General features: G+C 35.9%; 1 protein-coding gene across 3 annotated transcripts; it reads right to left on the reverse strand.

Annotated features, from left to right (window-relative positions):
- Positions 1-3,543: 3,543 nt before the first annotated feature.
- On the reverse strand, positions 3,544-9,362 carry LOC146917331 (TMV resistance protein N-like). 3 transcript variants are annotated; one of them, XR_015015558.1, is made up of 7 exons: positions 8,809-9,362; positions 7,510-8,614; positions 7,183-7,401; positions 6,511-7,074; positions 5,480-6,401; positions 4,405-4,630; positions 3,544-4,079 (listed from the first exon to the last, which is right to left on the reverse strand). XR_015015558.1 is itself a non-coding variant. In XM_085719144.1 (5 exons), the coding sequence occupies exons 1-5, from the start codon at positions 9,321-9,323 to the stop codon at positions 5,649-5,651; spliced, it is 3,156 nt and encodes a 1,051-aa protein (XP_085575270.1). In that variant the 5' UTR covers positions 9,324-9,362; the 3' UTR covers positions 5,107-5,648. The 3 variants fall into 3 exon arrangements, 1 of the variants encoding a protein (XP_085575270.1); XR_015015559.1 differs by having other exon boundaries at positions 3,544-4,630; XM_085719144.1 differs by lacking the exons at positions 3,544-4,079; positions 4,405-4,630 and having other exon boundaries at positions 5,107-6,401.
- Between the last annotated feature and the right edge of the window lie 3,433 nt (positions 9,363-12,795).

Genomic DNA, 12,795 nt, shown 5'->3' on the forward strand with positions numbered 1-12,795 from the left:
TGCACCAAATACTATCGAAGTAGTAAAAATATCGATCCCACGAGGACTGTGTTAATCTCAATTAAGCAATAAGGTAAAATATTTAGGATGTGTAAAAGTTATTTTTGGTTTGCCACTAGGCAGTAGATTTAATTGCATAAAGAATGGCTAAAGTGCAACTTTGGCCCCCTATCTTTCAAAAAGTTGCGATTTTGGCCCCCTAACTTTGAAAACTACAATTTTGGCCCCCCATGTTTAGGGAAATATGCTCTTTTAACCCCCTAACATAAGGGAAATATGTCTTTTGACCCCTTATCTTTTCAAAATGTTGCGATTATGACCCCTTATCTTTTCAAAATGGCCCCTTTTTTTGGACACGTGTCGCCTTCTCAGCAGTTTTCAAAGTTAGGGGGCCAAAATTGTAGTTTTCAAAGTTAGGGGGCCAAAATCGCAACTTTTTGAAAGATAAGGGGCCAAAGTTGCACTTTAGCCTAAAATTAAATAACATAAAATAAAGATTTGGTTAGAAAATAGTAGAGAGATGAGATCAGGTCTTTCGAATCATCTATGTTCCCCTAATTAATATACTGCACCTATTCTTATGAATGATTTTCTAGTTCCACGATAGTTAACAAAATAGTCCTAATCAATCCCTTGACTTAGGACCCTCTTCTCACACTACAGCCCCTAATCCCTTAGGTGGTCTAATAATATTTGAAGGTTTAAGCACGTTAACCTAATATCACTAACAAACGATTATCTATTCCTAGACTAACCATGTTTATTAGAACAATCCAATTAGGTCTAAGTCGAAAGCTATGGTCAGTAGTCATTCGTTCTCACGAAATCATGTTTATATGGTGTCAATATATAAAAAGCATTAAGAACAATTGAATTGAATAAAAACTAGATTGTCATTCACAATAAATAGAGTTTCACAGCAACATGGTTCAATTAGGGTTACAAAGAATCATCTCAGACCTAATCTCTAAGAGATTTAGCTACTCATAATTGAGTTTACAAATAGCATAATCAATGAAAGAATTAAAACATACATAAACTGGTAAAGAATGGAGGAAATCGCCCCGTTCTTCAGTCTCCAGGTCTGCAAATCGCACTTTCTCTCTCCAGAATTCGTAACCCTTGTTTTTGGAATAGACTTCAGCTTAAATAGGCACAGAATATCGCCCAAATCGTGTCACGTTTTAAGTGAATCGTGACACGTTTTTACCTTCTGGAGCAAGAAACTGAATTAGGGTTTCACCAAATCGTGTCACGTTTTACCAATCGTGACACGTTTCTTTAATGTCGAACCAAGAGTTCTGATGCTTCCCAAATCGTGGCACGTTTCTATGAAATCGTGACACGTTTTCTTCTTTTGTAATCCTTCAGTTTTTCTGCTCTTTTTGCTGCATAAGTCTCATTGTGAACTCCATTTTTGTGCTAAAATACATCTAAAATTACGTAATGACAAGCTGTCATCACACGCATTTGCTAGTTGAGGTAGAATACGCTCAGCTTGAGGTGGAGTTGAACACACCGGTAATGGTACGACTATGGAGGACCTTGGGTGCTATGCTCTATGGTGAGCAAGGGATTTCTTCATAAGGTTGAAGAATGTATAGCACGACTTGTGGGATTACTCTAAAAGAAGGCCAAGGGTGATTGGATGCAAGGAGACCTTCAAGGAACGGGAGATGTCCTGTGTTGAAGATGTCATGGTGAATGCTTGTGGGACTACCTAAAATACCTAGCGTCGTTAGACTACAAGGACCTTCGAGAAGGCGGAAGACAGTCCGAGGGCTGAAGGGATGGGAGGTGTATACTTGTGGATTACTCTAAAAGCCAAGGGTGATTGGGAACAAGTAGATCTTCAAGGAAGCGGGAGATGTCTTGTGTTGAAGAAGTATGGTAAAGGCTTGTGGAACTACCTAAAATTCCTAGTGTAGTTAGACTGTAAGTACCTTCGAGAAGGCGGAAGACATTCCGATGGCTGAATGGATTAGGGTGTAAACTTGTGGAGCTACTTGGTGTAGTGGGAAGCAAGGGAAAGAGCAGCATGGTGTTGATGTTAAATGGGCATCATCACTAATTTGGAGTCAAGGTGGAGATTGTTGTGAAAGTGACTCAAAATTGGAGCTTGGAGGCCAACATTGATGTTTGCTGAAAGTACAAATCGGTGGCCGATTTGGAAAATCGGTGGCCGATTTTGCGTGCTGTTATTTTTCAAAAACGTATTTTTGGGCCAGATTTGTTACAATTTTATGGGAGTTTCTTTTACTACAAATATAGGCATTGTATCAGTGTAAACCTTGAGATAGAGGGGGCTGAAACAAGGGTTTAGAAAGGCAACAACAAATCTAGGGTTTGTATAGAGTTTGTCTCTTTGGAACAAACACTAGGGTTTGAGGGTTGATTCACCTTGGGAAACACTATTAGGATTGAGTCTCTTGGTTACGGGAAGAGGCTGGGATTTGGGTAGAATTAGGCGGGAGACTTATTCTTCTAACCCATTGAAATCTCTTTGTAACGTTACTCATCATATAGTGGAACGGAGGGCTGCTCTCTCCCCCAGACTAGGTCAATTTGGACCGAATTGGGTCAACAAATTCTTTGTGTTCTCTCTTCCTTTTCTCTCGCTGTTGTTTTCTACTTTTGGCTTGTGATTATAACTGTTCCATACACTTTGATTTTGGTTGCTTAATTATCCCTTGCTCCACACATCAAGTTGTTATTGGTGTGAGTTTTTCATCGAATTCGCAAGAAAAAGGAAAAACAGGATTTAAGTAAAGTGGGGTACCCAGGATGAAAATGATAGCCGGACAAGTTAGAAGCTTGGCTTAGAACCACTTTCCATCGCTGCAACCTCTCCATGTTATTCTTGTCATTTTGAAACCTTTTTTCATGCTCATCCAATGCTTCTCCATAACTACCTGTATGATGTCGCACATCAGTAGGATCCACACCAACAAAAAACCGGAAAAATGAGACGACCCTTTGTCTAATAGCAATGAATGATGTGGACAAGTTCGTCCAAACAAAATGAAGAAGATGCATAGTTGGCAGAAATTATGGGAATGAAAATCCTGGATTCTTCAATGGCCTTGATGAGTGATGGTGTGATTTCATAAAAAAAAGCTCATTATTCTCTCCCCAATTTTATATCGCATGTTTTCATTCTACTCTTGGTAGGACCCTGTGCTTTTTTTGGTTCTATACTTTTGCCAAATGGGAAACTTCCTTCCCATTTCATATTTCTGTAAACTATACATCACTTTTCCTAAATTCTCCTTTCCAAGTAATTTCTTTAAAGTAATGTGAATGTCTTAAAGAAGGGAAAGAAAAAAAAGGTAAAAGTTTAAGGGAAGCTTCAGTATGAATGGAGAGACATATAAGGTGATTGGACCTCCAAAATCATATAGCTTTCCATGGGTTAAAAAATAGCACACACTGATAGATTATACATATGATACTATGAAAGTAGTATGGAAAGCCTAGAATCAAAGATGTCGAAGGATAAGGAAGAGGAACACACTGCTCCAAACTTACTTGTTGCGCAAGATATCAAAACTCTAAGTTGAAGAAACTATTATAACAGATTAGTTAGTTACAAGTGTAGTAGCTATATTCTCACAATATGTACAAACTCTTGTATTCTTAAAATCAAATTAATTGCAATATGAACACTCTGTTAATTTGCACTAGGACTTAGGTTGTTTCTGCTACACGAGTTCTGTCTCAGAAAACTGATTTGGCAGAGAAGTGTTTTTACACAAGAATAACTTATTAATCCCAAGAGCCATCCAATGTTGTTGCTGCTACACAAGTTGTCTTAGACACTTTCAAGTTCTGACTTTCATGTGATTTACTCTTTCCATTAGGATCGGTGAATATCACATCTTCCTTCGTGCTTCCTTTCGTCTTGAACACGTTGATTCCAATTTCTGTACTGAGATTGAAATTCTCAAAACTCTACAACTGAGCTGCAAAGCATACCATTACTAACTGCCCTTTCGAACAGCCAACGGATTTTGTGGTGCGCGCGACCTCTAGGTATCTCGCATGACAATGCAAATAGCCAGATGACCATAGATGGATTCCTGACAATGTACAGTAAAAGAACAGGTGATGCTTAGTTCTGGTTAGAGAAAAGATGTGTAAAGTACCGATAACAGGCTGCAATCATCGGGAATGGATTCTCCATGTTCAACTTTATGAGAGAAAATGTTATTTAAAAAAGGGGATAGGGAGATTGAAGGAAGATGTTAAAAACATCACTTCCTCATTTTATAATATAAGATAAAGTTTGTATCGCCCTACCTGTGGGACAAAAGCTACTCATTTACATCAACGGTCTTTTTCAAATGATCTTTCATAAAGATTATAATTAAAATCCTTTATGCTTTTGAAGTATAAGGATCTTACTTGTAACACCATTCATCTTGGATCCGGCGCAATTTATTAGATGTTGTGTGAAAGTAGCCAACCTCCACTACACCTTTTAGAAGTTATCGACAGAACGGATACATCTCGAGGCCTTGAGAGATGGATTCCCAAACTTTCATTAGACCTGATTGCTTCTGATGTCTCTGAAGCACCCTTTTGTAATATTTGAACAAAAATTCAAGTTGATAGCCATGGCTTCTCCTTTCTGCAGGACAGAAGCATTCAAAATATATGTGATAAGTAACATAATATACGTTATGTTGCAACAAAGACGATCGATATATATATAAACTAAGCATTTATATCAATATAAGTTAAGCATTTAGATCACTTTCAACCTTTTGCGCGCTTATAAGTTAGTGGAATATCAATTATATATCATGTTTCAATGGCAATCACGTTAAATTTCATTCATAAAAAGTTAAAAATCCAAGTACTTTGTTTAGGCTATTAATTATTTCACTCAAAAGGTCAATTCAAAATCCCACATTAAGATACAATAACTCATGAAGAATTCAACAACAAATTTCAACTTTATACGCTTAAAGTGGCTAGAATTTAAAATAAGATAGTCTACTTGTTGAACTTTGTGAAGTTGCAAACTCTGTCAGAACCCTCAATTCGACATTTCGAACCATTAGGAAAGGTAGGCAAATTAAACAAAATATATAATTGGTAAGCTTTATGTGTAAAATGTTTTCATTTCTATTAGACTTGATAGTGACCGATACACGACTTTGATAGTTAATTGAGAAAATAACATATTTGAATGTAATCACATGTGTTGGTATCGTGTTGGCGTTGGACACGGACACATGTTGGATACCAACATGCCTTCAATGAGAAGTGTTTGTAGTACAAAGCATCCTCGACTGTGAATTGAAACAATATTTTAAGATTGCACAAACATCATCCAAAAAATCTAACATCATGTCTCATCATTTGAAAAACTTCTCCAACTAGAAGCAACGAATTTGCAATTGACTATATACAGAAATTAATCAACATTTGTAATAATGATAATGATATAAAGTGTAAACAGCAAACCACAAACCTCCAATGTTGAGATTGAGGGTTAACTTTATGACCAAGGAATGTACCCTACATCTTTATTTCAGATTGTTTCGTTATCTTTTGTGATAATGAAGGATTTGTGAATATCATTTCCCCCACATCCTCCTCCAATTTGATGCACCTAGACTAAGGAATGTACCCGAAGTCTTTCAACTATTAGGATTGTTCAATATCACATCCTCCTTCATTTTGCTTTTCTCCTTGTGCATTCCAATTAGAAACTGTGTACTAAAATAATCAGCATCCTCCTCTGTCTCTGAAACTCCAACTTCCATCAATCTTTGCTTTTTTAGAGGAGGCACAAATTGTGATAATGAAGTATTACTATAATTGAAAAGATATTCATCTAGTTTTCTCTTTCTACTAGAAGGATTGGTGAATACCACATCCCCCTCCGTGTTGCTTTTCTCCTTCCACGACACGTGGATTCCTATTTTAATTTCTTTCTCATCACTGCTTAATATGTTAATCTCTTCCTCATCCTCCTCCGTGTCACTCCAATCATTACGACCATATATCTTGCACTTAAGCTCCACATGGTTCCATTCATTATTTTTAAATGCTTCGTACAGTTCATCAAGCTCATTTGCAAAACTCTCGTTAATACCCTGATCCAATTTCAGATCAAACAAAAATGCATGGCCACAGCTTACAACATCATGGTAATCACCATCAACATAATAGAACAAACGATCAGTAAGAGTAATTTCTTTGCCATTGAGAAACAAGAATTCTTCATGTACCACATATTCCGGAACAATAATAATACAAGTTATAGAAGGGATCTTTTTACGAAACCAGAAGGAAATTGTGTTTTCCCTGCTTTGGTGCTCGAACCAATCTGGAATCCCTTCTGTTCCGCTTGGCAAAATAATCATAGTACATCCAGCGTCATGTAGTTGCTGTTACATTAGCAATAAAATATAGTATTACACAATAACATTCTTCTACTTGAATAATAAATGAAATACTACATATCAAATACTACTGCAAGATAAAACAATAACAAACCTGACTCAATAACATTCTTCTGCTTGAGGAACTCAATGATTTGCATTCATAAGCAGAAAGCCATTCAAGATTCGGTGGAATCCCTCTAATTTCCTCAAGAAAATTGCAGTCATCCAATACAAGCTCCCTAAGATGCTGACATTCACTAAGGCACTCGGGAAGAATTTTTAAATTGACAAATGGTATGCTTAAATGACGAAGTTCACTGAGATTTTTAAATGAAGATGGCAATTCTCCTATGGAAGTACGATGTAACTCAATCTCTTCTATATTTGTCATCTTGCATAATAATTCTGGAAAATTCTTGAGACTCGAACACTCAGATAATTCCAATTCCTTAAGAGAGGGCAATTGTAAGGGTGGAAAACTCTCAAGCTTTTCGCAACCCCATGCATGTAAGATTTCAAGTTTAATCAGGTACCCAATTGAATTGTGAATTGTAATTAAACTATTACAATAATCAAATGAGAGCTTTTCTAAATTTGGAAGTCCAGAGACATCGGGTATATGAGTTAAATAGTCACTATTGTACAATGTCAAAATTTTCATGTTGTTGAACTTCTTCTGCATAAACACAAATAAGAAACAAACAAATAAAAATAAGACACTATATATAATCTTATAGTAAATTTATAAATATACACAATTGGAAAATTATGTTATTTCACTTGCCTTGTTCGAAAAACACGATAGAGACTCTGAAGTAAATTCACTCCATTCCAATACTCTCAAACTACTCGGAAGATACTTGGGACCTTTAGAATAATAGTCATTTTCAATGATAAGTGTTTTGAGATTTGTCATCTTCTTGAAGGCCTTTTCATTCATGTCTATTACAGGTTCCGTTGAGGGATTATATTTCAGAATTATCATTTCAATTTTACTAGTTCCCTTTAAACAAAACAAAAAAAAAATTAATCAACCACAATACAAATAACTTTTAGAGCTGGAAAGTCATGGTAAGCTAAAAAACAAATGGTTCATAGAAATCAATCTTACTGTGTTTTCTTGTAAAACATGAACAATATCATCACAACACCACAACCTACTGCGCCTTCCAGGCTCTTTAATTGATTCTTGTCGGACAATTTCTTTACCCATGTCCTCTATCAAGTCATGTAAAGTCACTTGACCCAGATAACTAATCTTTATGAGAGATTTATCAACCAACACTCCAATGTGGCTTTTTATGCAATAACCATAATGATAATGAAGTAACTCTTGGGTATACTCTTCATCATGCTCTTTAAAGAAACAAGCAATATCCAAAAAGACACTCTGTTGTTCTTCATCCAAAGCGTCATAGCTTATTCTAAGTATCTTTTGAATATCTTCATGTGGAATTCTTTCATACTTATCTAATGTAGACTCGCATTCTTCTATACTCTTTCCAAACAAGTTGGAACCCACTACTTCTAAAGCTAATGGAAGGCCTGAAGCATATTTAACTGCACGATTTAAAATGTAATCATAGCTTGCATCAGTTTTGTTACATTTAAAAGCCTTCGTTCTTACCAATTCAAGAGCTTGTTCCTTGTTTAAACCATATGCTTCGTATATTTTTTTAATTCCATGAGATGATAACAAACATTTGTCTCGAGTGGTAATGATGACTCTGCTGCCATGACCAAGCCAACCAGGCTCTCCGACCAAATTCTCCAACTGATTTAGTTTGTCAACATCATCGAGAATCAACAAAACTTTCTTCTGAGATAGCCTTCGTTTTATGACTGGAATTCCTTCATTAACATGTCCAAGCGGTTCTTTAAATCCAATTGACTTGGAGAGGAGCTGCTCTTGGAGATACACTAAGCCATGTTTTGCTGAATTTTCTCTCACATTGTGAAGGAAACACTTGCATTCAAATTGATCAACAATCGAATTATAAACTGCTTGAGCAAGTGTTGTTTTACCCATTCCGCCAGTTCCTAGGATTCCTATAATGCAGACTCCATCATTAGATCCCAAGTCTAGAAGTGAATTCACTTCTGATATTCGAGATTTAAGTCCAACAAGGTAATCAGCAACATGCAAAGGAAGATGGTTGATCTTGTTGGAGACATCCTTAACTATTTTCCCAATAAAATTGTGTTCGTATTCATTTCTGTTCATTCAGAAATATTTGAATATATGTATTAAAATAACGATAACATTTATGTATTTCTAATAACAATTATATTATTGCAATTAAAATTATTTCAACCTACAACGATCTAATTATCTCTATATGTGCGCGTGGGTTTGTGATGTGTGGTGTGTGGGGATGGGGGGATAAATAGAAATCGAAATGATGAGTACCCAAAATTGAAATGGTGGCCAGTTAAGTTAGAAGCTTGGTTAAGAGCTTTCTTCCATTCCAGCAACCGCTCCATGCTTTCCTTGTTATTTTGAAACACCTCTTCATGCTTAGCAAGTGCTTCACCATAACTACCATTCTGATGTCGCACATGAGAAGGTTCTATGCCATAGAAAACAGGAATAACCATGCTACCCTTTTCCTTGGAGCAATGAATGATGTGAACAAGTTTGTCCAAACAAAACGAAGAAGTAGCATAGTTCTCAGAGAATACAAGAATGGAAATCCTCGAGTCTTCAATGTTCTTGAGGAGCGAATGTGTGATCTCATCACCACTCTGAAGATCCTTGTCATCAATGAAGGTTCGGATTCCATTGTCAGAAAGAGCTTTATAGAGATTACCAGTGAAACTGAATCTAGTGTCGGTGCCCCTGAAACTAATGAACACATCATAGTTGAAATTATTGGAGGAAGAGGAAGACAAAGAGGAAGAAGAAGAAGGTGATTGCACAGCCATGAGAAGAAATGATAGTGTTGTGTTATTCTCGGATCTGTTAAAAAAAAGGGAAGGCAGATTATCAGTGTTGTGCATTTAACATTAGTCAGGAAACCTCCTTCTCATTTTCCTCTAGCCGTGTGGACCAGTCAAAATTATTGTACCACCTTGTTTTTTCTCCCACTATAACTTTTTGCTAAAACAATCAAATTAATCAATTATTGCTCAATTTTTGGGAAGAGGGTTAAGGAGGGGAAGGGAGGGGAGGGCTTACATTCTTTTTTTAATTTAAAGACATTATAAAATAATTTTTAAAAAATTGAATTAACAACATGATAAATAATCATATAATACTTCAAAAACACTTAATTTATCTTAAAAAGACATTTTACATTGTTCGTAATTTAAAAAATAAAAGTGAGTCCTCCCTCCCTTCGCCTTTAAACTCTCTTCCCAAACACACCCTTAGTGAAAATCATTGCAGAACCATTGTCTTTCTTTGTTACTTCATGAGAGTAAAATAATAGTATATGAAATAAAAATAAATGTTGTTGTTCTGATGGAAAAAGAAAGGTTGAGTTAAGGGCATCACAATGAATGGTTGAGTTAAGAAAGGTTGTTGTTCAAACGGCTTAATAACTAATGCATCAAAAAAGCGTAATATTCCTTTCAAAAAAAAAAACGTAATATTCTCTCTCCCATTTCATGTCTCTGCAAGTTTTTATTCCTACTTATTAGTAGGAGTAGGACCCTCTGCTTTTGTTTGGCTCTACACTTTTACTATGTGAGAAACTTCCTTCCTACTTCCTATCTTCCTTGTAATTTCTGTAAAGCAATGTGAATATGTCTTAAAAGAAGAAAAAGAAAAAGAAAGGAAAAAGCTTAAGGGAAGCATTAGCATAAATGGAGAGACAATGTGATTGGACCTTTAAAATCATATAGCTACAAATACTAAATAAAGCATCATTTGAACCGACTTTTTAACACAATTTTGCGTGTATCAATGTATTAGTGACATTTTTGTATTTTATTTGAAAATAAAACAGATTTAGTAAAAACTAAGCAAGGTGATAAATGGGATTAGGAAGTAATATAGTTGACAAAATGCAACAAATGCAATCATGAAAAATCCCTATTAATCTCTAGAGCTTGGTGCTAATGGTCTTTAAAATTGGATTCCAATTCATGTTGTACTCAATAAGTAACTTGATGTCTACACATTTGGAGTTTGACTCACCACTTGTAGATTTACATCAAGTTTTATATCCATAAGTCCTAACTTAGCTAACAAAAATGCCCAAATAATAAGGTCGGACATTGTTGTCGGGGTTTGGACCTTGATCCTCCGCTCGTTGTAACGTCCGTCTTAATTATCTAATTAATTCAATGAAGTTTAGAATATATTTATATTCTTATATGATTTATGATTTAAGTGATTTACATGATTGATATGTGTGAATTTTATGATTCATGAAGTTGAGTGGTTTATATGATTTATAAATAAATTATGTGGAGTATATGATTTTGTGAAGTTGCTATGTTGGTGTGACTTATTTTATTATTAAATAAAATAAGATATGAAAAATAAAATAAAAATATTAAAAGTGGGGCTGTGTTGTGAGATGAGTAATTTAGTAGTGAGAAGAGTATTATGAAAATATAAATAGGGCAGACATAAGTTAGTAACACAGTACGTACGTTTTTGGAGAAAAAGGGAGAAAAGTCAGAAGAGGAGAACAAGAGAGAGAGGGCTGCGATTTCTTCAATTATCAGGTAAGGGTGAGACTAACTTTCAATATCATTAAGGGTATGATTCTTAGAAATGGATTTAGCATGATTAGGTTGAGTTTTGGTGAGAATTGGGAATTAGGTTTAAGACCGATTTTGATGATTGAACCATGAAAAGATGTTAGATTGATGCAAAATTAGTGTACAGACCTTAGATATTTCCTAGGGTGATAATTAGATGCTATTTGGATGAAAGAATCATGAGGATAGGTGAAAAGTTGTAATTTTTAGGTTTCTAGCCGTACTGACATTCAACGCTCGCAACTGCAAGCAGGAACACTCGCAATTGCGAGCTAGGAACCGTCGCTCGCCACTGCAAGTAACACAACTCGCAACTGCGAGTACCCGTAACGTTCGCCATTGCGAGCAAGGTAGCTCGCCATTGCGAGCAGGTCTTTAGGAATCCCAGAATGCACGTTTTGCTTGCCGTTGCGAGCAAAGTTACTCGCCACTGTGAGTTAGGCTGTTAGTTGCCCAAAATTGTTCCGATGCGATCCTTTCGCACGAGTAGTCATGAGTTGATCTTAGAGGTAAGAAAGAGGGTTGTTTAGGATACTTTCATAAGTTCCAGAAGTCTGTTTAGGTGACTGAGATTAGTAGTGATGAGGTATAAGTATTAATTATGATGTTTTATGATGATAAGTTGATATGATTCATTCCCTTTAATGTTGAAATGTTATTTAAGCCCTGTTACATGATGTAATTGTTGTTGGTTGCTGTTGTTGAATGTTAATGTCTTGAAGTTGCATGAGTCGATCTAAGTTGCAAGAGTTTAAGAAGTTGTCCATGATTATGGAATTGTATAAGATGTTCACATTGTTGACTAAGTTGTAGGAAGATTGAGTCCATTGCATACTCATTAAAGATGGGGCTTTAGGCCCGGCAGCCTTGTGCTCAAACTACGTTGGGGGCTTTAGGCCCGGCAGCCTTGTGCTCAAACTAAGTTGGGGGCTTTAGGCCCGGCAGCCTTGTGCTCAAACTACGTTGGGGGCTTTAAGCCCGGCAGCTTTATGCTCACTTGTTGAAGAGCCTAATTACGCTCATATATGTTGCTGAATGGTACCACATGCATTTGCATATCAAGAAGTTTCACGATGATTTAAGTTGTTAAGTTGTTAAGAGTTGCATTGTCATGTTGAGTCGTGTTGTCGAGTCAAGTGCTAAGTTGAACAAGATGTCTTATGATGATTATAAGATGATAAATGATTATTGTTGTTGATGTTTATGATGCTCTGATGATGATGTTTTGATTTGATATGATGCTAAGTGATAAATGTTTGATATGTTAATATTGTTTTATGTTGTTAAATGCATTTTGATGAATTATATGCTTAATTTATTGACTGTGAAATCTCACCCCTTCTGTTGTAATGTTGCCCTTACGTTGGTAACGCGCAGGTAACCAGGACTAGCTGTGGTTCGTGAGTAGACTCCTCACATTGTGTCTAGGTGCTCTGATACGTAACGGGATGGGGGCTTGCTTTTACTTCTATTCCTTACGTGTCTTTTATGAACCTTATGAATAAATATTGAACTAAGACTCATGAGATTTTTGATGAGGCCTGCGTGCCAAGACTTTTATCATGTTGAATTATTTCCGCTGCGTAGTTTCAGATTTTTTTGACGTTGAATTTTGAGAGATAATTCTTATTATCTATTTTATGATTTTCAAGAAGTAAGTGACATTCCGTTATGATTTAAAATA

This window comes from Medicago sativa, chromosome 6, assembly GCF_051527215.1.
Source record: "Medicago sativa cultivar Bolivia chromosome 6, Bolivia_mono, whole genome shotgun sequence".
Classification (NCBI taxonomy): Eukaryota; Viridiplantae; Streptophyta; class Magnoliopsida; order Fabales; family Fabaceae; genus Medicago; species Medicago sativa.